A 22,495-nucleotide genomic window follows, 5' to 3' on the forward strand; every position below is an offset into this window, starting at 1 on the left:
GTGCGCTGCCATTTTCTGAGCTCCAGGCTGCAAGGGCAGCCTCTGGTTGTTCACGTTCTCCCCCCCCCCCCCCGTGCTGACCAGTCCTTTATTTTGAGTGCTGACCTGCCCAAAGGCAGCCTTCTCTCCAGCTACCCCTTTCTCTCTCTCTTATATTTCTGCGCTGCCAAGGGCAGCCTTGGGTTCTGGTCAGTCAAGGCTCAAACTGCCAAATGGCAGCCTCTGCTCTCCTCTTTCCGCTTCTGTCGTGTCTGCGAGCTGCCCAAAGGGCAGCCCCTCTGTCCACCCCGCTCCAAGACCCCCCAAGACCGCCCCTTATTTCTTTTTTTTTTCTATTTTCTGTCAGTGCCCTCTCCACGCTGTCTATCCTCTCCCCGCGTGCTGCTGTCTTTCTTTTTATTTTATTTCTTTCTTAGCTGTCTCCTGCTTTCTGCTGCAAAGACAGCTTCTCCAATTCCTCCAGCTGGACTCTCCCCTTTATTCTTCTTTCATCTATTTTTTTATTCCTTTTCTTTTTTTATTCCTTTATTTTCTTCTTCTCCATCCGTTCATTTCTTTTCTTCTACAAAACAAAACCATCATGATGATGTTTCAAACATCATCATGACTTATCATTATTATATATATTTTTTTTTAATTTGATTTAAAAGCTGATCTACAAAGACAGTTTTGACGAATTTATTACATAAAATTTCACTTGTTCTATTTTTATTTTCTTTGCATAACAAATCCTATAAACACAAAAATAACGTAAATAGCTCAAAAATATAAGGAACTAACTAAGAAAAGACGAGTGAATTTGAAGTAAAAATATATATAAATATGATCCGATCAAATACCCCCATACTTAGCTTTTGCTAGTCCTCGAGCAAAACAAAGAAAACATGAGAAAAAACTAACATGAAAAACATTAGTTTCCCCCTATGTGACCTTCATAGAATTTCATTCGAGAAAACAAATCATCAAGAACCATAGCTAACACCAACAAACTAATCCAAGTTCATCTTCCTTATTCAAATATTAGCAGTAATCTTTGAATCATCCTTGAAGTGTAGTGTGTGAGATAGCCATGCTAATGCAATTTCAAGTTTTTATTTTTAAAATCATCATATGCAAACTAGCGACCTTCTCACTGAATATTCACTCAATCACACATGTGTTTAGTTTTAATGTGTTTCGCTCAAAGAATCAAATGTGAAATTTCTACCATAAGCTTGCATAAAGATCTCATCTCCACAATCATAATTGCAAAACTTAAATCAAGAGGACTTTTATTGGATGTAATGAGGTTTAGGGATAGGGTTATTGAAACGAAAGAATAGGAAAACACAAGTTCCAATCTACATTGAAAGCGATTCTTTTCTTTAGATTTATAAGAACTCAAGCTCTCCAGCAATTCTTCTAGCACCTCCAATCACACCCTTAAACTGAAACTTTAAAAAATTTTTATTTTCTTTTTATAAAATCTTTCACTTTTCTTTTTATTTTCTTTTTTTTTTTTTTTTTTTTTTTTTTTTTTCACAAACATGAAATACCCCCACACTTATTCTTTTGCCAAACACCTTTAAAGTACTTCACAAACATTTCTCATAAGACAATCTCGCATTGCTCGCTTGGAAAGGGTAAGGAAAAATATTTCAGGTATAAGGGTAGACATATCTGGTGATAAGAAATAAAAGGCTCAACAAACACGGCTCAAATTGGCAATCTAATGATATCATTTTTCTGTTGGGAAACATGGTTATTTGGGCCATGGTGGTAAACCTAATGCCTCTATCATTTCCAAGTTCATGTAATCAATGACAAACATTTCGAAAGATCGTTACGCAAGTTCTAGAGATGCATCTCACATAAGTTCAGCACACATGAAAGAATAGGAGTGTATGAAAAATGCACACACTTTCAATAGGCTCAAAAACTCACATAGGATGTATATGGTCACTAAATTCACATATGAAGCTTTACGTTATGCTTTAGTTTCACATCAACAAGGCTATGTGCATTTGGTTTTTCAAAGATGATCAAACATGTACAAAACTAACAAAAGAATTAGGAATTTCACAAAACACATGTTAACTAAGTTCTTGATGATCATGGTTCAAATTTTATTCAATTATATCATTGGGTCGGGAAACTAACAAAAATCTAATTCAAAACAATAAGGAAAACAAGACAATATTTTTGGATTTTTAAATTTTCCGATTTTTTTTTTTTTTTTTTTTTTTTTTTTTTTTTTAAAGAAAACAAAAAGCAACAACACAGAAACACAACACAGAAACAAATGAAATTCTAGAGATTTCTACCCCCACACTTAAACTTGACATTGTCCCCAATGTCAGAAAACACTATAATGCAAATGAAAAAATAAAATAAAATAAATAAATAATAAGAAACAAAATAACGCAATTGGACTGAAAACTTCCCTAATTTGCAGTAAAATCAAGCGATGACCCCCAAGCTAAAATTCTGCAATCAACTTCAAGGGTGGAAATAACCAAAAGTTCCTGCAAAGAAAAGAAATAATTCAGTTAAGTAACGCAAGAAAATTAATTAAAAAAAAATTGCAAACGAAAAATTGAAAATTACGATAAAAGATAATGAATAAAACTAATAAGTAATCATTGGTCGTGCTTGTTGACTTTCCACAGCTTTCCTCTTGAACAGGGTGACACTTAGCTTTTCACTTGCAAGTGATGATTTTATGATATTGTACGGCGAAGCTTTGCTCTTTGGTTATGTTGCAGTTCCTTATTTGTTCTCCAAGCAGATGTGGCAGCTTCTCTAGTTCCTCAGTTCGGACTCCTTCCGCTGGGATGATTGTGCAAGCTGCATTCTTCTCTGCTTGTTTCTTCTGCACAACGGGCAGGCACGAGGGAAAGGTGTTGGTCCTTATTTCTTTCTTCAATCTTTCCAAGTGCCCACCTCTTGCTTTCTTTCTCCTTGTCCCTAGCTGAATTGTCTCCACATGCTTCGAGGTATCATTTTCACTTCCCTTACTGTCCCCCAGGCAGATGTGGTAGACGAAGAGAAAGCATAAAATGATGAAGATGAGTACTCGAGAGCAAGGCTAGGTAAGCAATCAGGAAGGGGTTCCAGGCAGTTGGCTCCAGATCGGAAGATTGATACCAAATGCTGGCTGATTGCTCTCTTTCTCCTTGTCGGAAAACAAAGACAAGGAGAAGGACATGGAGAAAGCATGATATGAGATACTCTTGCTTTCAACCTTTATGATATGAAATACTTTTGCTTTGAATGGGTTGTTCGCAGGAGTATCCCAAGGAATGAGGAACACAGAGTGACTCGAGAGGATTCTTTGGGAATGCATTTTCGGAGATGAAGAGGTGTTGAGAGGGTGTGCTGAGAGAGTGTGCTTTTGCTGTGGAAGGCGAAGGTAGAAACTTATAGGACTTGTCTTCACAACCGGAACTGTTCTCTCACTTAGTGTCGGCAGCCGGTGGATGGGTGAAGAATACAAATTACGCGCTTTCTGACAAAGCTGCCCGTAATTTCCGCAAAGCTGATTCCTCATTGATATCTGTAATCGGCGCTTCGAGCTCTGAGCATCGTCGATTGTAGAGGTAGCATGTGACACGTGCGGATAAATCTGGAAAAGAAGATTTTCCCGTGGGTTGAAGCCCAGCTTTTGAGAAAGCTAGCGTGTCTTTGACTGTTGAATTTCCCTCTTCGATTTCTGAATTGGTGCTTCGACAAATTGCCCGAGATTTCCGCAAAGCAATTTGCGTGTGACAAGTGACGACACGTCTGGACAAATTGATCTTTTGAAATCCGGGGTTCGGCTCGTGGTTTCTGAGCAAGCCCAGCCTTTAAGAAATGAAACGCCTCTTTTGAGAAAAGAATCCGGCTTTTGAGAAAGGAGCCCCGACTCTTCGATTTACGAGAGGACGCTTCTCTGAGGAGCGCCTCTTTGATTTCTTCTTTTTATAGAGGCGTTAATTTTGTTCCACAACACACTTGAGTACCCTCCTGTAAACACTCCCTTCTTGCACTTGTTTAATCTTGATCATTCCGACTCTCTTCTTTCTTTACCACCTCTGAAAAATGTCTGGCCCTTCTGATCGTCGTTTTGACTTGAACATTGGTGAAGAGGCAGCTCCGCCTTCACCAGACAACATATGGCGGCCATCCTTCATATCCCCTACCGGTCCCCTTACCGTGGGGGATTCGATGATGAAAAATGACATGACCGCTGCGGTGGTGGCCCGAAACCTTGTCACTCCCAGAGATAACAGACTGCTCGCAAGGCGGTCTGATGAATTGGCGGTCAAGGAGTCTCTGGCTCTCAGTGTGCAGTGTGCGGGTTCCGTATCCAACATGGCCCAACGCCTATATGCCCGAACCCGTCACGTTGAATCCTTGGTGGCTGAAATACAGAGTCTCAAGCAAGAGATTAAAGGGCTCAAGCATGAGAATAAGGAATTGCACAAGCTCGCACACAGCTATGCCACCAGCATGAAGAGGAAGATTGACCAGATGCAGGACACCGATGGTCAAATTTTACTTGATCATCGGAGGTTTGTGGGTTTGTTCCAACAACATCTGCCTTCGTCTTCTGGAGCGGCACCGCGTAGTGAAGCTCCAACTGATCAACCTCTGCTGCCTCCTACTTCTGTGGCCCCGCCGACTGCTAAAGCCCCGCCTACTACTGAAGCACCACCCGACCAATGAATACTATTAGTTTACATCATTGTAAAATTTTAATTTTAATTTTTTTTTTTTTTTTTAATTTTATGTTTTTTTTTTTTTTTGATTTTTTAATTGTTTTTTTTTTTTTTTATCATTAATTTTAAATTTTATCTTTTTTTTTATTATTTTTTTTTATTTTTTATAAATGTAAATTAATGTAAAGAGACTTTGGTTAACCTTCCCCCACACTTAAACTAAATAACACAAACTCATAGAAATCAACCAAATAACACAACTAACTAAACAAAACAAAATGAAAGCAATAAAGATAAGGGTGGAAGAATGCAAAGCTGATTGGGTTAGTGATTCCAAAGTCTCCCTTCGTTGAATGCTTGGGTTGCCTCCCAAGAAGCGCTTGATTTAACGTCTTTAGCCGGACGCATCTTTCCTTTAAATTTCCCTCGGCTCCATTTGAACCTAAAATCAAAGAAAGAAAAATAAATCAAATATCAAAAGTAAAATACACAAACACCAATATAAACATAAACAAAAACAAAAATAAAAGGATTAGCAAAGTTGCTAATCCCCGGCAACGGCGCCAAAATTTGATGTGAAAAATAAGTTAACACACAAAATTAAACCCTCTTTTTGACAATTGTAGTATAGATGTAAGTAGGGTATCGTTCTAGGCCGGGGATTAGGAGGGATTGCTAATCTATTAAATTAACTTAAAAATATTAAATAAGACTCAAGGACACAAAACTAGGCTAAAAACTCTAATAACTCGAAACACACTTAAAATGACTCAAAATAATGAAAACAATTAAATTAAACACTAGGAACTGAAATGGACGGAAATTAAATTAAAAGACTAACAATAAAGAAAACTAAATAAATAATATAATTTAATAATGGATGGGTGTTTGGTTTTGATGAAAAGTAAATTAAACTTAATTAAATTACAGAATTGACAAAAACATGAAATTAAGGTGAAAGGATAAATGACGGACTAGCTAGAGGGTTCTTCTCCACACATGACACATATGCAACCTAAATTGATTTTCAGTTGTTCTTTCAATAAATTGTGAATCTCAATACTCCAGATTAACCGTGAACAGCACTTTTTTAATCTTCAAGTTTTCCTTAAGTTATTGAATTGGACGGAAAAACGCATACAACAATTCAAAACATTCTTCAAAAGTCCCCTACGTGAAAAGCACAATAGCGATACAATCAAAGATCATTAAACTTTGTGAAAACTATAAGCATTGACGAGACATTCGTAACTATGAAAAGCATGATACTCTTGCCAAGAATTTACTTAACGTGATTGTGACTAGCAACCTTTACTACTTGTGAAAATAAGTTCATAACGATTAGGTGAAATTCACTTATATTCTAGCATCAAATTCATGCATGTAAATTAAGCGTGCACTCTCAACCAACATACACAAATCAGTTTTTATACGAACGGATAAGTAAATTGAAATCACAACTTATGAAATCACAACCGAAGGTAATCAATTCATATTACAAATATATTTATGGTTTCGAATTAACCTCTAGCCAAAATAAAATTAATTACACATTATTAAAACAAAAATAAAATAGGAGTTTGGAAAGATTAAACCGAAAGAAAAACATAAGTTGGAAAGATTTAACCGAGAGGAGAGAACTGTCTGTTCGTCCGTGCGCTGCCATTTTCTGAGCTCCAGGCTGCAAGGGCAGCCTCTGGTTGTTCACGTTCTCCCCCCCCCCCCCGTGCTGACCAGTCCTTTATTTTGAGTGCTGACCTGCCCAAAGGCAGCCTTCTCTCCAGCTACCCCTTTCTCTCTCTCTTATATTTCTGCGCTGCCAAGGGCAGCCTTGGGTTCTGGTCAGTCAAGGCTCAAACTGCCAAATGGCAGCCTCTGCTCTCCTCTTTCCGCTTCTGTCGTGTCTGCGAGCTGCCCAAAGGGCAGCCCCTCTGTCCACCCCGCTCCAAGACCCCCCAAGACCGCCCCTTATTTCTTTTTTTTTTCTATTTTCTGTCAGTGCCCTCTCCACGCTGTCTATCCTCTCCCCGCGTGCTACTGTCTTTCTTTTTATTTTATTTCTTTCTTAGCTGTCTCCTGCTTTCTGCTGCAAAGACAGCTTCTCCAATTCCTCCAGCTGGACTCTCCCCTTTATTCTTCTTTCATCTATTTTTTTATTCCTTTTCTTTTTTTATTCCTTTATTTTCTTCTTCTCCATCCGTTCATTTCTTTTCTTCTACAAAACAAAACCATCATGATGATGTTTCAAACATCATCATGACTTATCATTATTATATATATTTTTTTTTAATTTGATTTAAAAGCTGATCTACAAAGACAGTTTTGACGAATTTATTACATAAAATTTCACTTGTTCTATTTTTATTTTCTTTGCATAACAAATCCTATAAACACAAAAATAACGTAAATAGCTCAAAAATATAAGGAACTAACTAAGAAAAGACGAGTGAATTTGAAGTAAAAATATATATAAATATGATCCGATCAATCCCCTACTGGTCCTCTAACCATTGGGAACTCCGTGATGAAGAATGATATGACAGCTGCAGTGGTGGCTAGGAACATTCTCACTCCCAAAGATAACATACTACTTTCCAAATGGTCTGATGAGTTGGCTGTTAAGGATTCTCTGGCTCTCAATGTTCAGTATGCAGGTTCTGTGTCTAATATGGCCCAATGCCTATTTACTCGAACCTGCCAAGTGAATCATTGGCGGCTGAAGTGATAAGTCTCAAATAGGAGATCAGAGGGCTCAAGCATGAGAATAAACAGTTGCACAGGCTCGCACATGACTATGCTATAAACATGAAGAGGAAGCTTGACCAGTTGCAAGAATCTGATGGTCAGATTTTGCTTGATCGTCAGAGCTTTGTGAGTTTGTTCCAAAGGCATTTATTGCCTTCGTCTTCTGGGGCTGTACCGCGTAACAAAGCTCCAAATGATCAACCTTCGGTGCCTCCTTCTTCTGGGGTTCTGCCCAGTACTGAGGCTACAAATGATCACCCTCCGGTGCCTACTTTTTCTGGGACTCTGCCGACTGTTGAGACTGCTTATGAGCAACCTTTGTGAAGGCTCCCTCTTGTTTGTTTATTTTGATTCATGTATATGTACATATTTGTAACTTATCGAAGATATCAATAAACAAGCTTTACTTCATTTCAACGTATTGTGTTAAAAACACCAAGGCCTTCTTCACTAAGTTCTTTGAATTTTTTCTTTTGTTGAAGCTTGTATGTTGAAGCTTTGAGAGTGAATCATGTATGTTGAGGTAGTGATCCCTTAATTTCCCGAGTGAGGAAAACTTCTTGGTTGGAGACTTGAAAATCCAAGTCGTTGAATGGTCATGAGACTTCTGAGTATCAAGGTGCAGTAGCATATGGTAGGAGTCCCCCAAGTCTCTGGTCGAGGGAGTTGACGAATGAGGCATTTCCTTTCTAAGTGGTAGCCCAAAACTCCTCCTTCATATATATTTGTTATGACAGTTGTTAGGCCCAAAGAAGATGAGGCCTAGGCAATTTTTTTTTTTTGAATTTTTTTTTCTTTCGAATTTTCGAATTTTTATTTATTTATTTTTTCGAATTTTTGAATTTTTGAATTTTTGGATTTCCGAAAAAAAGAAGAATATATATATATTTTTTAAGCTTTGTAGGTGAAGCTTTGGTGTTGAAGCTTTGTAGGTGAAGCTTTAAGGTTGAAGCTTTGTTGGGCACCATGAATTGATTTTGCTTCACACTATCTTGATCAAGATAGTGTGAAGCTTTTGTAAGTGAAGCTTTTGTGTTGAAGCTTTGTAGGTTAAGCTTTTGTGGGTCAAGCTTTTGTGGGTCAAGCTTTTGTGGGTCAAGCTTTTGTGGGTCAAGCTTTTATAGGTCAAGCTTTTGTGGGTCAAGCTTTTGTGGGTTAAGCTTTTATGGGTGAAGCTTTTGTGTTGAAGCTTTTGTGGGTGAAGCTTTAGAGTTGAAGCTTTTGTAGGTGAAGCTTTGGAGTTGAAGCTTTGTAGGTGAAGCTTTGGAGTTGAAGCTTTTGTTGGGTACCATGAATTGATTTTGCTTCACACTATCTTGATCAAGATCGTGTGAAACTTTTGAGAATTTGTAGTTGTCCTCCATTGATGAAGCTTTTATGTTGAAGCTTTGTAGGTGAAGCTTTAAGGTTGAAGCTTTGTTGGGCACCATGAATTGATTTTGCTTCACACTATCTTGATCAAGAGTGTGTGAAGCTTTTGAGAGTTGTGTTTGTCTTCCATTGATGAAGCTCTTGTTGGCACCATAAATTGGTTTTGTTTCACACTGTCTTGATTAATAGTGTGTGAAACTTTTGAGAATTGTAGTTTCCTTTAATTGATGAAGCTTTTGTTGGCACCATAAATTGGTTTTGCTTCATATTGTCTTGATCAAGAGTGCGTGAAGCTTTTAAGAGTTGTGGTTGAACTCCTTTGATGAAGCTTTTGTTGGCACCATAAATTGGTTTTGCTTCACACTGTCTTGATCAAGAGTGTGTGAAGCTTTTGAGAATTGTGGTTGCCCTCCATTGATGAAGTTCTTGTTGGCACCATAAATTGGTTTTGCTTCACACTGTCTTGATCAAGAGTGTGTGAAGCTTTTTGAGAATTGTGGTTGCCCTCCATTGATGAAGCTCTTGTTGGCACCATAAATTGGTTTTGCTTCACACTGTCTTGATCAAGAGTGTGTGAAGCTTTTGAGAATTGTGGTTGAACTCATTTGATAAAGCTCTTGTTGGCACCATAAATTGATGAAGCTAATGTGTTCACCTCTTCCTTTTTTTTTTTTGAGGGGGAGAGGGGGTGCTGCAAGTTTGAAATTTGAAAACTCTCTAGCTTGTGTGGAAGTTTGAAGACCTTCCATGTGGGGTTTTCTCATGGTTTGAATTTTGAATTTTGAATTTCTTTGGCCATGTTGAACCCTATAAGAATGAGAAGTTTTCACTCTTTTCATTGTTTTCATTTGCTCATTTTGTAGTGATTTTTGGAGATAAAATGCTCTTATAGTTGAGAGGGATTCCGGCATTGCTTTGCACCATCTTCAGGTTGGTAATCTTCTCCACTAGATCACATGCTTTCATTCTTGTTGAATTGTTTGAATGTTCATGTATTTGGTTGAGAACATAATGAATTGATTGAGATTTTCTCCACGTCCTAGGAACTTCCTTATGTTTCGATCTTTCATGTGGTGATAGAGTTTGTTTATGTTTGTTGTAGATGTCAGAGTTTGGAAGTCCTAGTGATGGGGGCTCCCCTAACTCTAACTCTAGGTTTGAGCTTGCAATGTTGGAGTCTTCAGGGCATTTGTTGGAGTCTTGTACAAAAAATTCGAGATTTGGTGATCCTCGCAATTGCCAAGCCTTAGTCAATATTGGTTCTTCCTCCTTAATGTCAGTGGGTGAGAGGGTTGTTTGTGATGCCATACCCATATTTCGCTCTAAGTTCACAGTAGACCATTTAGTGCAAGACTTGTTAGATAGCCGAAAAGCAACTTGAGGCCCTAAGGCAGTCATGTAGTATCCCCCGTAGTGTAGGAATGCGTTTGGTGCATCATGAAGAATTGTCTTCTGAACCACCCAAGGGTCATGTTATGTTCTATACCCAGATATTATTGACTTTAGGGGTGAAGCTGCCTTTGCACCCGTGGTTGCAACGGATGCTGTCTTTCATTGGATATGCGCCTGGGTAACTCTACCCTGATTTTTGGGATACCTTGATCGGGTTTTATATTATTTGGATGGAATGTGGGTTAGGTGAGCCTTCCTTTCATCAATGGCACTACTGCTATAAGATGCGCTCGGTGAAAGCATCCATTGGGTATGCCGAGTGTGCATGTCGGAGTGAGAGAGAGCGTATTGGTTTTAGTAAGAAAAAGGCGTACTGCACTTGGAAAAACCGTTGGTGCTTTCTTTATAATGATTGGGAGTGTGCTAAAGGTGTCACGCCTGAGTGACGTGTTCCTACTCACTTCCAGACTATAGGTTGTAATGTATCCATTGTTTGCATTATTTGCTATTTGTTGTGATTTTCTCTTGCTTCTAACATTTTTTCTTCGTGCAGTGACGCGAGGGACCATCAAGCTGTTTGGACGGGAGCTGGTTGACATAGAGAAGGTGTTGAGGTGCCCAAAGAGGATAGACATTTGGGCAAGCTACCACCGTTATTTTGAAAGTAAGGTTTCCAGCCCCTAGTGTCAAAATGCCAGAGACGAGCAAGTAAGTTATGTCATTCATTTCGCCCTCTCTTTCTTTTACAAAGTTGCATTCCTTACTTTGATTTTTCTTGTTCAGTGGAGAAAGTGGGCAAGAAAGAAGAGACTAACGCCAAGAAAGGGAAAGCACCCATGTTAGTTCCCGTAGACGACATTTTGTTTCACAAGGTAGTCGTAAGCACCGGGTGAGGCCAACCCCTAAACCTAAGTCGCAAGAGGAAGTCCCCAAGGTTGCTGCCTCAAAGAAGGCTGAAGCTGAGGCCATTGGGTGTGCTGCTACCATAGTTGCAAAGGAGGAGAGACGACTGTTGCCTCCTCTTCCTACCATCAATCCCATATTTCCTCCAACCATGGAGTCTATTGACCAAGAAGGTGGCCCTAGCTGTAGCCGTAAGAGAAAGTACAATGAAGAGGTTGGCAGCATTCATTGGAAGGACTTGAAGGTTACCATGCAACCAAGTAGTTTTAGGTATGTCAATAATTGCCTGGCAGGACGTCGATCCACTGTTGATAAGCTTGGCAAGCCGCTAGATGAGAACGAATCAGATCGTGACCGGATGATGAGGCTATCTTCTTATGTAAGTGTTACTTTGTCATTTCTTTGCTTTCTCCCTTCTTTTTCCTGGTAGTGACGATTATCCTGTCATGTAGGTCATGATCGAGTACGATGACATATTACGAGAAGTCGAGCTGTACAAGGTAAAGTTTAAAGAGAATAAGCAGCTTGTGAATGACGCCAGAAAAATGAGCAAATTTTTTGCTGATGCCATCCGCCTTAAGGATGAAAACTTTGAGAGTTTGAACAGGCGGAATGGTGAGAACGTGAGGCTCAAGAAACAATTGGAAGCGACTAAGGAACAGTTGGAGACAACCATCCTTGAGGTTTCCAAGGTTAAAAAGGAGTTGGATAGTGCCTTGGTTGAGGTTTCTAGGCTGAAGATGAGTATCTTAACTGAGAGGGATGCTGCTGTGCAGGAGTTCTTAGGTTCCCAGGCCTTTCACTATGCTTTTAGACCTCATTGCATCCGAGCGGCTAATTTTGAGAAAAGAAAATGGATGGTCGTCCTTAAATGTTACGACAATGGAAGCATTATCTGAAAGTACCATGATGAGATGGATGAGTATCGACAAAAGGGTGAAGCCTTCGTCCTCGCAGTTGATCCTAATAGTGATGATGACTCTGATAATGAGGCTAGTATCAGTGAGGAGTCTCAGGAAAGTGAGGATGGTCCTGGAGATGCTAAAGAATGTGGTGATGACGATGGGGTTGAAACACAAAGTGATATTGTCAGTGGTTCGGCCTCAGATGAGGATGACTCGTAGTGCCCTCTTTTTCTGCATGTACTCTGGATGTACGAGCTTGTTGTTTGTGTAGCATGTGCCATGTACTCTGGATGTACTAGTTTGTTGTTTGTGTGGCATGTGCCATGTGCTCTGGATGTACTAGTTTGTTGTTTGTGTGACATGTGCCATGTACTCTGGATGTACTAGTTTGTTGTTAATTACCAAGTATTTGCACTATCATTGATGAATGCCTGGCTATGTTTGAGCAAATCCTTTGTTTAAATATAAGCCATAACTTGGATGTACTAGTTTTGTCCAGTACTGTTTGTTTATTTGTATAATCTTGTTGACATATACTTAGACTTGATTTCTTGTTGGAAGCATTCATGTTGAACCTTTGAACTCGAGTGTTTCATTGCTAGGAATGTAAGAGGATTAGGACCGAGTTGTCTAAATCACCTCTTTATTGAATTCATGCCAAATAGTCTTCGTTACATAGGATGTCGAACGGCTGAAGCTTAACACTTGTACAATGTGAATTTACTTGTAATAGTACTTCAAGTGATCAGCGTTCCATGTATGGCTAAGGGTTTTGCCATTAGAGCTTCTAAGCTTGTAGGAGTCAAGGCGACTGATGCCAACAACTTCAAACGGTCCATCCCAGTTTGGACTAAGTGTTCCTTCACTCGGGACTCTGTCGTAGAGTAATCTTTTCTTCAATACCCAGTCCCCCACTTTGAAAGAACGAGGTTTGACCCTGGAGTCATAGTAGTTGAAGATGCGCTGCTTGTAGGTGACGTTCCTCAAGTGAGCCTGGTTTCTGTGTTCCTCGACTAGATTTAAGTTGAGGGTAAGTTGTTTGTCATTTTCACTTTGCACGTAGTTCTGGACTCGAAACGTTGCTTGCTCAAGCTCAACTGGGACAACTGCCTTTGTACTAAAGGCAAGTGAGAATGGGGTTTCTCTTGTTGATGTCCGATACGAAGTGCAGTATGACCAAAGAACTTGGGTTACAAATTCTGGCCAACAACCTTTAGCCTTGTCCAAGCTGGTTTTCAAAGTTCGCTTGATTATTTTGTTGATGGCTTCAACTTGTCCATTAGACTGAGGATGAGCTGGGGAGGCAAAACATAAGTTAATGTTGAACTTAGAGCAGAACATCTTGAACTTATTGTTGTCGAATTGTCGCTCGTTGTTAGTGACTATCACATTATGAATGCCGAATCTACAAAGGATGTTATTCCATACGAAGTCTTTGATTTTTGCCTCAGTAATGGTTGCCAAGGGTTCTACTTCGGCCCACTTTGTGAAGTAGTCAACTGCAACGATTGTATAGCGGACCTTGCCTTTCCTTGCAGGCATTAGGCCGATCAAATCAAGTCCCCATTGGGCGAAGAGCCAAAGGCTGATCATGGGAGTGAGCAGCTTGGGGGGGAGTAAGGAATAGTTGCGTAGCGTTGACACTTATCACATGAGCGAGATATTCTGATGGCATCTTGATAGAGTGTTGGCCAGTAATATCCTTGGCGAAAAGCCTTGTGTGCTAGGGATCGAGATCCAGCATGATCTCCGCAAACTCCTTCATGTATTTCCCGAAGAACAGTTTCCGCCTCTGCGGGCATAAGGCATCTTAGGTATGGTAGGTTAAAACCCCGTTTGTAGAGTTGGTCATTAATGATCAAGTAACGGGTAACCTTGTATCGAATCTACTTGGCTTAGACTTTGTCATTTGGAAGGGTGCCATGAGCAAGGAATCTATAAATCGGGGTAATCCAACTATCCCTTTGTTGTAAGTTGCACACTTCCACAGCCATGGTGCTTGGTGCTGCCAACAATTCGACTTGAATTTTTCTCCCAATCTTGTCTTCCACCGTTGAGGCGAGGCGACCCAAAGCATCTGCATGACTGTTTGTCGCTCGAGGAATTTGGGTGATCTGGTAGTGGAAGTGCTGGAGCAAAAATTGTGTTTGTGCCAGATATGCTGCCATAGAGCTATCCTTAGCATCAAAGTTGTTGGTGACCTGGTTAACCACCAATTGGGAATCACTGAAGATATCAATTCGTTTAACCCCAAGGTGTTTGGCCAAACGTAAGCCTGGGGATTCATATTCGGCCTCATTGTTCGACGCCTTGAATTTGAAACGAATAGCATACTCTATCACCACTTCGTCAGGGGTCGTAAAGATTAGTCCTGCTCCACAATCCTGTTGGTTGGACGAGCCATCAACCTATAGACTCCATGCTGGGGTTGTTGGTTCTATTTTCTAAGCTTCAGAGGGTAATGAAACCACTTCTTTAGGTGTAGAAACAATGTCAACAGGATATGTGAAGTCGGCGATGAAGTCTGTCACTGCTTGGCCCTTCTTAGCTGGCTTTGGTTGGTAAGAGATGTCAAACTCACCTAATGTTATCGCCCATTTGATCATTCGCCCGGAAGTGTTAGGACTTTGGAGCATCTGTCGAAGAAGATATTGGTCAGTACGATGATGGAGTGTGCTTGGAAGTAAGGGCGAAGTTTTCGAGCAGACATAAGCAATGCTAGAGCCAATTTCTCAATGTTGGAGTATCGTGTCTCTGCATCTTGTAAGGCCTTGCTAGCGTAGTAGACAGGCCGTTCGACATTACCATCATTTCGAATGAGAACGGAACTTACTGCTGAAGCCGATACCAACAGATAGATAATGAGAGTGTCACCAACCTCAGGTTTGGAGAGTAAAGGGGCTTTACTCATGTAGTTTTTGACGTTCTTGAATGCCTTAGCATATTCATCAGTCCATCTAATGTACTTCTTACTTCCCTTAAGTGCTTTGAAGAAATGAGCACATCTGTCTGTGGCCTTAGAGATGAACCTAGTTAAGGCTGCCACCTTGCCAGTAAGGCTCTGGATGTCTTTTGAAGTTACCGGTTCCTTCATGTCGATGATTGCTTTGATCTTCTCGGGATTAGCCTCAATGCCTCGTTGGCTTATCATGAAACTTAAGGATTTGCCAGAGCCTATGCCGAAGGCACATTTGTTGGGGTTCAACCTCATTCGATACCTCTTCAGAATGGTGAAAGTTTCAGATAGGTTGGTGATGTGTTGGTCAGCATGTTTACTCTTGACTAGCATATCATCAACGTAAACTTCCATGCTCTTCTCAATCTGTTCGGCGAACATTGAATTGACCAGTCTCTGATAAGTCGCTCCTGCATTCTTTAGGCCAAAAGGCATGACTTTATAGCAATATAGTCATTTATCAGTAGTGAAGGCTGTGTGTTCTTGGTCCGGAGGGTTCATAAGGATTTGGTTGTATCTTGAGTAAGCATCCATGAAGCTCACAAGTTCACACCATGCTGTAGAGTCTATAAGTCTGTCTATGAGAGGAAGAGGAAAACTATCATTCGGGCATCTTTTGTTTAGGTCGATGTAATCGACACACATTCTCCACAAGACCTTTTGGAGCAGGAGACTTTCCTTGGTCGGATTCTTCTTTACAAAGACAACAATTGCTACTAGGGGTGGGTTCAAAAAATCGAAAACCGAAAAAAACCGAAAACCAAACCGAACCAAACCGAAAAAACCAAACCGAACGAAAAAACCGAACCAAATTGAAAAAACCGAACCAAACCAAATTCTTTTGGTTCGGTTCGGTTTTAGTGATCTAGAAACCGAACCAAACCGAACCGAACCGAATTAATTAAATTAATTTTTTTATTTAATTATTTGTTTTGGGTATTATTTTCTAAACCCAATTTGTAAGTTAAAATGTGCTAAACCCAATGTGTTGCCAAACTTTAAGCTCAAAATATTTAAAAAAGGCCTATAAAAACTCTAAACCCTAACCTATTATTTATCCCCCATATAAGGTTCCGGAACCAAACCTCCTCCAGAAGTACCTACATCCATCTCCATAGCACTGCCTACTTCTGCCCTAGCTTTTTTTTCCAAATCTACTCTCATATAACATGTAACAGAATCCATAAACATTTATTTCGGGTAGATTACTTGGGCAATTTGTGATGGAAAAAAATCTAACACACACTAAATAAATCCACCCACGCATTACTTTTACTAATCAAGTTGTCAACATGCAGTTACAAGCAAACAACCTTGATCTTTGAACAACATCATACAATTTAACTTTTCTAAGTCATTTGTACGATTTTTGTGTTGTGAGGTTGTTAGTTTGGACTTTGGAATACTTGATTGATGATTTTAGTTCAATTTTAAATGTTTATTTTCATTGTCTTTGATTCTAATTAGAATGCTTATGTTATGATTGTGTTGGATATGTTAAAATTTAAAATTTCAATGTTTTTCATTTTTTGAAAAAAAAACAAAAACAAAAAACCGAAACCGAATCGGAAAAAACCGAACCGAAAAAAAACCGAACCGAAAAAAACCGAAAAAAAAAGAACCGAACCGAACCAAACCGAAATTTCCGTTTGGTTTCGGTTTTGGCAAAAAACCGAACCGATTTAAACCGAACCCACCCCTATTTGCTACCCACGTTGGATAATTGACTTCGCAAACGAAGCCTATGCCTTTGAGTTTTTCAACTTCTGCCTTCATTGCCTCGTATTGTTCAGCGTCATAAGATATTCGCTTCTGTCTCACTAGCTTGGCTTTGGGGTCAATACTTAAGCGATGACAGATGATATCAGGAGAGATGCCTGGCATGTCCTCGTATGACCAGGTCGAGGCACCGCTGCCTTTTGGAAGGTTGAGGTCTTCTCATTTGGTTGGATCTAGCTTCCACTCTCTACTTGCTGATAAGGGGTGGCTGTGGGGGGTTTCCCTTGATATGTCTGTGCCTCGGCGGAGGCATGGTTGTAAGCCTGTGCCATCACCTCAGAGTAAGTTTTCCAAGTGTTGGCATTGATCATGTACTTGAAGAAACAATCATGTAGGCCTGTCGTGAAGGCCTTGAGGGTGGTCTTGTCATCTGCCTTAGCGCAGCGAGAATACTCATGGTTGAAACGACCAGCATACTCTTGTAATGATTCGTCTGGCTTTTGGCGAATAGTGTACAAGTCATCTGCAGAATGCAAGCGATCGGTTTGGAATATGTGTTAAGAGACAAACAGTTTCCTCAATTCCTCAAATGAGTCTACTGTCTCAGGTGGAAGACGGCAATACCAGTTTAGAGCTCCACCAGAGAGGGTAGAGGGGAAGAGAAGACATCGCTCTTCATCGGTGTGCATCCGATATGCCATGGTAGACTCAAAGAGGTTAAGGTGTTCAATTGGGTCTTCCCTTCCAATATAGAGTTGTAAACCAAGCTTTTGTTTTGTCTTTGCTTGAAGGGGGTGTCGAGGATCCCTCTTGTGAGAGGGCCAGGCCTGGGTTGGTTCCAGTCAGGTATCTCGGCTTGACGTTTGGCTTTCAACTTGTTTACTTCCTCAATGAGCCGTAGGACAAGAGGGTCCTGAGTGGAGTCATGTACCACTGTGATTTTCTTTTGTAAGTCTCCATTGCCTCTTGGAAGTAGGAAAGTTTGAGGAAGGGCTGTGATTTTTCCTTGGACTCGTCGTACTGACTTCTAGGGCGAGTCTATCGGAATACCTCAGAGTCCCATGTACCTTCATGTTCCTCCGGGACCTGTCGTACCTTCCCTAGATTGGCAACTGGCATGGGTCATAGGAGGGGACCGAGTCTTTTAGAAACCCTTGGGTCATTGATCTTCGAGCATATGTGGAGGGGATTCTCTCAATGTTGCTTTAGGAAGTCTCAGCAATCACGATAAACGGCTTTTGATCCTTCCAACCCTTCTACAAGGAGGTGTCTTCCTCCACTTCTTCTGCTTCGGGTCAAAGCAGCTGGGTTGAGAGAAGTCTCACGTTGATCAATGTTTTAATGATTAGCTCGCTCCTCATCAGGGATACCCATGTCGAAGGAAGGTGACCCTCCGTGTTGGGGGGCGCCCAGATGATGGTTGATATCCATAGGGGCAACAAGCTCGCATGTTTGAGTACGCCTAGTTTCGTGAAATGTCTCAAAGAGCTTATCATACTGCTCCTGGAGGATTTCATTCTTCATTGCTATCTTGTTGTTCTGAGCTTCTAGCTCATCGACTTTAGCTTGAAGAGCAACCCTTTTTCCTTCCTTCTTTCGTTGCTTCGCACTAGGTGCAAGAGGGGTGTCATTCTGTGTGCTGTGGCTTGCTTCGCTCCCCATGTTGGAGACGGATGCCTGGTCAAAAGAGAGTGTACGAATGGTGGAAACCAGCTTGGCAAAGCTGAAGAGAGTGGGAATAAGTGTCGTTTCCACAGATGACACCAAATGTTGATGCATAAAATCAGTGAGGACTTTGGTACAATAGAAAGTGTTAAAGTTTGTGACATTCGCTAGATTGCTTCGGTCACTAGTATGAATAAGTATGTAAATGGATAGGGACAGGGAAGCAAACACAAGATGTACGTGGTTCACCCAGAGTGGCTACGTCCACGGAGTAGAGGAGTTCTCATTAATTGTGAAAGGTTTACACAAGTACATAGGTTCAAGCTCTCCTTTAGTGAGTACTAGTGAATGATTTAGTACAAATAACATTAGGAAATATTGTGAGAGAATGATCACTATTTATAGAAGAGAGTTTCTAGTTTCATTCTGACATTGACACGTGTCGTGTTGTGATTGGCTTCTGATGTTGACACGTGTCGCGCTAAGATTGGTTTCTGATGTCGACACGTGTCGAGCTGTGATTGGCCTCCTAGTTGGAGAGAAACTCTTCTGGGTCCTTGACGGTATCACGTTGACCGGTGCTCAGTAGTTTCGGGATTGGTCAAATATGGTACAAACAGAATAAATTTATTTTTCCATAAAAAAAACAAAAATGTAGTTTAACACACATCGATTTCACAACAGTTTAGAATGAAACTGCTTCCAATAAAAAAATCTGAAACTGATCTTACAAAATATAAACTAAGAACATAAAATTTGATACTAATCTTACATAAATTGATTTTCCATATGGATAGTCTAACATAAACTGTTTCTACAGATTTTTGGTTAAATTATAATAAAAATCAATTTTTCACACACCTACAAAGATTTTTATGAAAGTATCTCACACAAACTGCTTCTACGTATTTTAAAATCTGAAACTGATCTTACATAAATGCAATAATAAGATTTACGGATTTTACATATCAATAGACTAACACAGACTACATCTCAAGGGATAAATTGATTTTGAAGAAATATAAGTTATAAAATAACAAGTTTTTGGTGGGGGTTTACATTTTTTGAAAGGGAGGAACTGATCTGCAAAAATAACCGCATAAGATTTTTGCGCATTCAGATTTGTAAAATAACAAGTTTTGGGTGGGGGTTTACATTTTTTAAAAGAGAGAAACTTATCATGCAGAAAAAACCAGTGGACTTTGGCGAAATGAAAGTGTTCGGGCATAAATGAATGAGTTTAGTTTCTTTTGAAATAGTGGGGTTTTTTTTTTTTTTTTAGTTTCAAAACTCTTTTTTTTTTTTTTCCAAATTGATATTGTGAAAAAATGGTTGTGTTTTGTACAGTGGATCTAAGTTTTTTTAAGGACCAGTTGGATTTATAAAAACAAGTTATGAGTTGTGGATTACAGTTTTCCAAATGGGAGAACTGATCATGCAGAAATGTCCCTCGAGTTCATTTTAGAAAATGGTCGACTTTATCGTCGGCAATTTGCAAAAACTTCTTCAGTCAATCTGTAGAAACTTCGTCGGTTAGTAGTTTGGAGAAATGTAGAAATCTCAAAATTTTTGTAGTGGATCTAGGTCTTTGAAAAGAGTGGCTTCGAGTGAGAGATTCGGAAAATGGAGGATAAAGAATATGACGTCAGTTTAGAGGTTTTGGTAAAGGCGTAATGCCAATTCAATTATTTTAGGGGTGTGATATTCACACACTCATTTTTACTTCTCTCACACCTTTTTAATTTTCGGCCGTCGGATTGGATGAATTAAAGAAGATCAAATGACAAAAATTAATAAGGAGTGTGGGAGAAGTAAAAAAGGGTGTGTGGATAGCACATCCCATTATTTTATCGATTCTGTGTTTAATATTGGGCCGTTTAGTAATGGACCTGTTAAGTGGTATGTGCTGTATTTTGATAAAGTTTGTTCCCGCTTTTGGACTGGTTTTAGGTTGTTTTGCGCTTTTGTCCTCTTTAAAATGTTTGAAAACTAATGGAATTGTGTGAAATGTATTTTGTATTTTTATCTGCACACGTATAGCTCCCTAAAAAATAATGAAATATTAAAATTATTGAGAGTAAAAGGTGATTTTTTATTAAAGCAAAGAGTGTTGTTGAAGATGTTAAATTAAACGCACTAAAATAAATTTGCAACACCTTTTACTAGCTAATTTAGCAAAAATTTAAGATATTTCGGAAGATGCTCAAACTACAATGTGACAAGAAAATGAAACGAACATTTGCTTAAAGAAGTAAACTAGAGTGCAATTTGGCCAAAGAAAAATGTGAGTTGTGGTTGTTATGAAGGTTACTTTATTCTCCCTCAATTGGATGAAAACATGACTAGCACCACGCAAATCCTCATCCATTCCATGATTAAAGAACAACAAACGTAAGATAACATAACATAAAATAGTAGCAAAATAATTGAATCCCAAGAGACATGATGATTAAAAGAGGGAGGGAAGCTTGAACTCTCCCTTCTTGTTGAGTGGTATGGTAAAGTTGCCGATGACGGGTAGGTCAATGATGAGGCCTATGTCCAATTCATAGTCGAAGTCCCAGTCTGCACCCAGATCCTTTACCAATGTCAACAATATGCTGTGTGGAACCTTCAATAGCACCTCCAGCACAGTTACATCACTTGCCCTTATGGATCCAGGGTCCGGTATAGTCCCGGATGCAATCTCCCTGCAAATCCACATGCATACACAAAATCAAACCACAAATTAAGGAAAAAAGAAATGCGCAAAACGCGTTTTTAGCCATCTAATTTTCCCAAAGTTTTCACTATTATCCATGTATTTTCAATTAAATCCACAAGTTTTTTTTTTTTTTCTAATCAAAACGGTGTTCTACATTTGTTTAAATTAAAACTAAATGGAAACGGTTTGAACTAAGACGCAATGGGTTGAAGGTAGTAGTTCTAAACACAAAGTCAACCCACCACTTTTAATTTTATTTTATTTTTATAAAACGACATTGAATGGAGATTAAACTCTTGCTTTGATGATGGGGAGATCTATAGATCTGGATAAAGTCTCGTCCTGAGATAGAGGAAGAGTACGCATGCTAGCGCACTACAGCTTGTTTTATTCAATCGAACCTAAAACTTCCTACTTACCTCCAACAGACTGCAGTACAAACGACTTTTCAATTGCATCTTTAATTGCATCAAATTTGATTCACCTAGTTTGTAAACTGTTCTAATCCGAGGACATTTGTCCACTTCTGTTGGTTTCTTGTGACGAAATGGTCAAAAGTAAATGCTAGGGTAAACTTGACGGATTTAGCGAAGAAATCAACAGGTGCTAAATATGTGTCCTCGGATCGAAACAAATGGAAAATTACAAATATCAGATTCGACACAGCTAGAAATATATGCACGAAAGCGGAACTTCGTAAAGATTGTTGCAGCCAGAAATCAAAGAACCCAATTGAGCAGTGTTAAAAAGTGAGAAATGGAACCTGTTAACGCTTTTGAGGGTGTATTTGATATCACAGATGGGGATGGAGTGGCTGTAGGGATTGGTCACGGATACCTTGGCAAGGTACTCCACAGAGCTCAAGCTAACCTTCTTGAAATCAACATCTGTGACTTCTGCTTCTGGCTTCGCCATGTTTCCTATCTTTTCTGCAACGAAGTTCTTGGCCTTATCCATGAAACTTTCTTCGGCCATTTTTCAAACCCAAGCCAACAAAAAACAAGATTTTTGATCGAATCCAAGAGAGACTTCAAAGGCTTGCAGGCTTGTTGATCAGGGGAGGATTTTCAGAGATATTTATAGGGAGGTGGTGGCGTGTTTACTGGGTTTGTGACGCGTGTCAAGGAGGTTGGCATGAGAAGTTGAGGACGCCTGACGATGTACGTGTCCGCTCGTGTCTGTTCCATTTTACAGATCTGGGATCGGATTTTTTACTCTAAGATCCATATTATCTTATATTAAAAAAGTAGAAGAGTAAGTTAAGTTTCATAATAAATTAAGGCATTTAACTTATAAATGATTAAAATATCATTAAATTATTGTACCAAGTGGTTTGTAGTCGGATTGAAGACATTGCATAATTGCTTGACCTTTTACTTTATTTGGGTAATGGGTTAGCTCCCACTAATCCTGGCATTCGTATTGTGTTTTTCGTGTTCGTGTCGTTTTCGTGTCA

At 39.6% G+C, this 22,495-nt stretch overlaps 1 protein-coding gene, 1 long non-coding RNA gene and 1 pseudogene across 2 annotated transcripts; 1 reads left to right on the forward strand and 2 right to left on the reverse strand.

Annotated features, from left to right (window-relative positions):
* Window positions 1–495: 495 nt before the first annotated feature.
* Window positions 496–1,422, reverse strand: LOC126627978 (uncharacterized). The gene is made up of 2 exons (XR_007625200.1): window positions 698–1,422; window positions 496–562 (listed from the first exon to the last, which is right to left on the reverse strand). It is a non-coding gene; the product is annotated as an uncharacterized LOC126627978 (long non-coding RNA).
* Window positions 1,423–11,023: 9,601 nt separating this feature from the next.
* Window positions 11,024–12,423, forward strand: LOC126627973 (uncharacterized; annotated as a pseudogene).
* Window positions 12,424–20,678: 8,255 nt separating this feature from the next.
* Window positions 20,679–22,222, reverse strand: LOC126627977 (desiccation protectant protein Lea14 homolog). The gene is made up of 2 exons (XM_050297558.1): window positions 21,803–22,222; window positions 20,679–21,025 (listed from the first exon to the last, which is right to left on the reverse strand). The coding sequence occupies exons 1-2, from the start codon at window positions 22,012–22,014 to the stop codon at window positions 20,785–20,787; spliced, it is 453 nt and encodes a 150-aa protein (XP_050153515.1). The 5' UTR covers window positions 22,015–22,222; the 3' UTR covers window positions 20,679–20,784.
* Window positions 22,223–22,495: the final 273 nt, after the last annotated feature.

The sequence above is a fragment of the Malus sylvestris genome, chromosome 7 (assembly GCF_916048215.2).
Source record: "Malus sylvestris chromosome 7, drMalSylv7.2, whole genome shotgun sequence".
In the NCBI taxonomy this organism is placed as follows: Eukaryota; Viridiplantae; Streptophyta; class Magnoliopsida; order Rosales; family Rosaceae; genus Malus; species Malus sylvestris.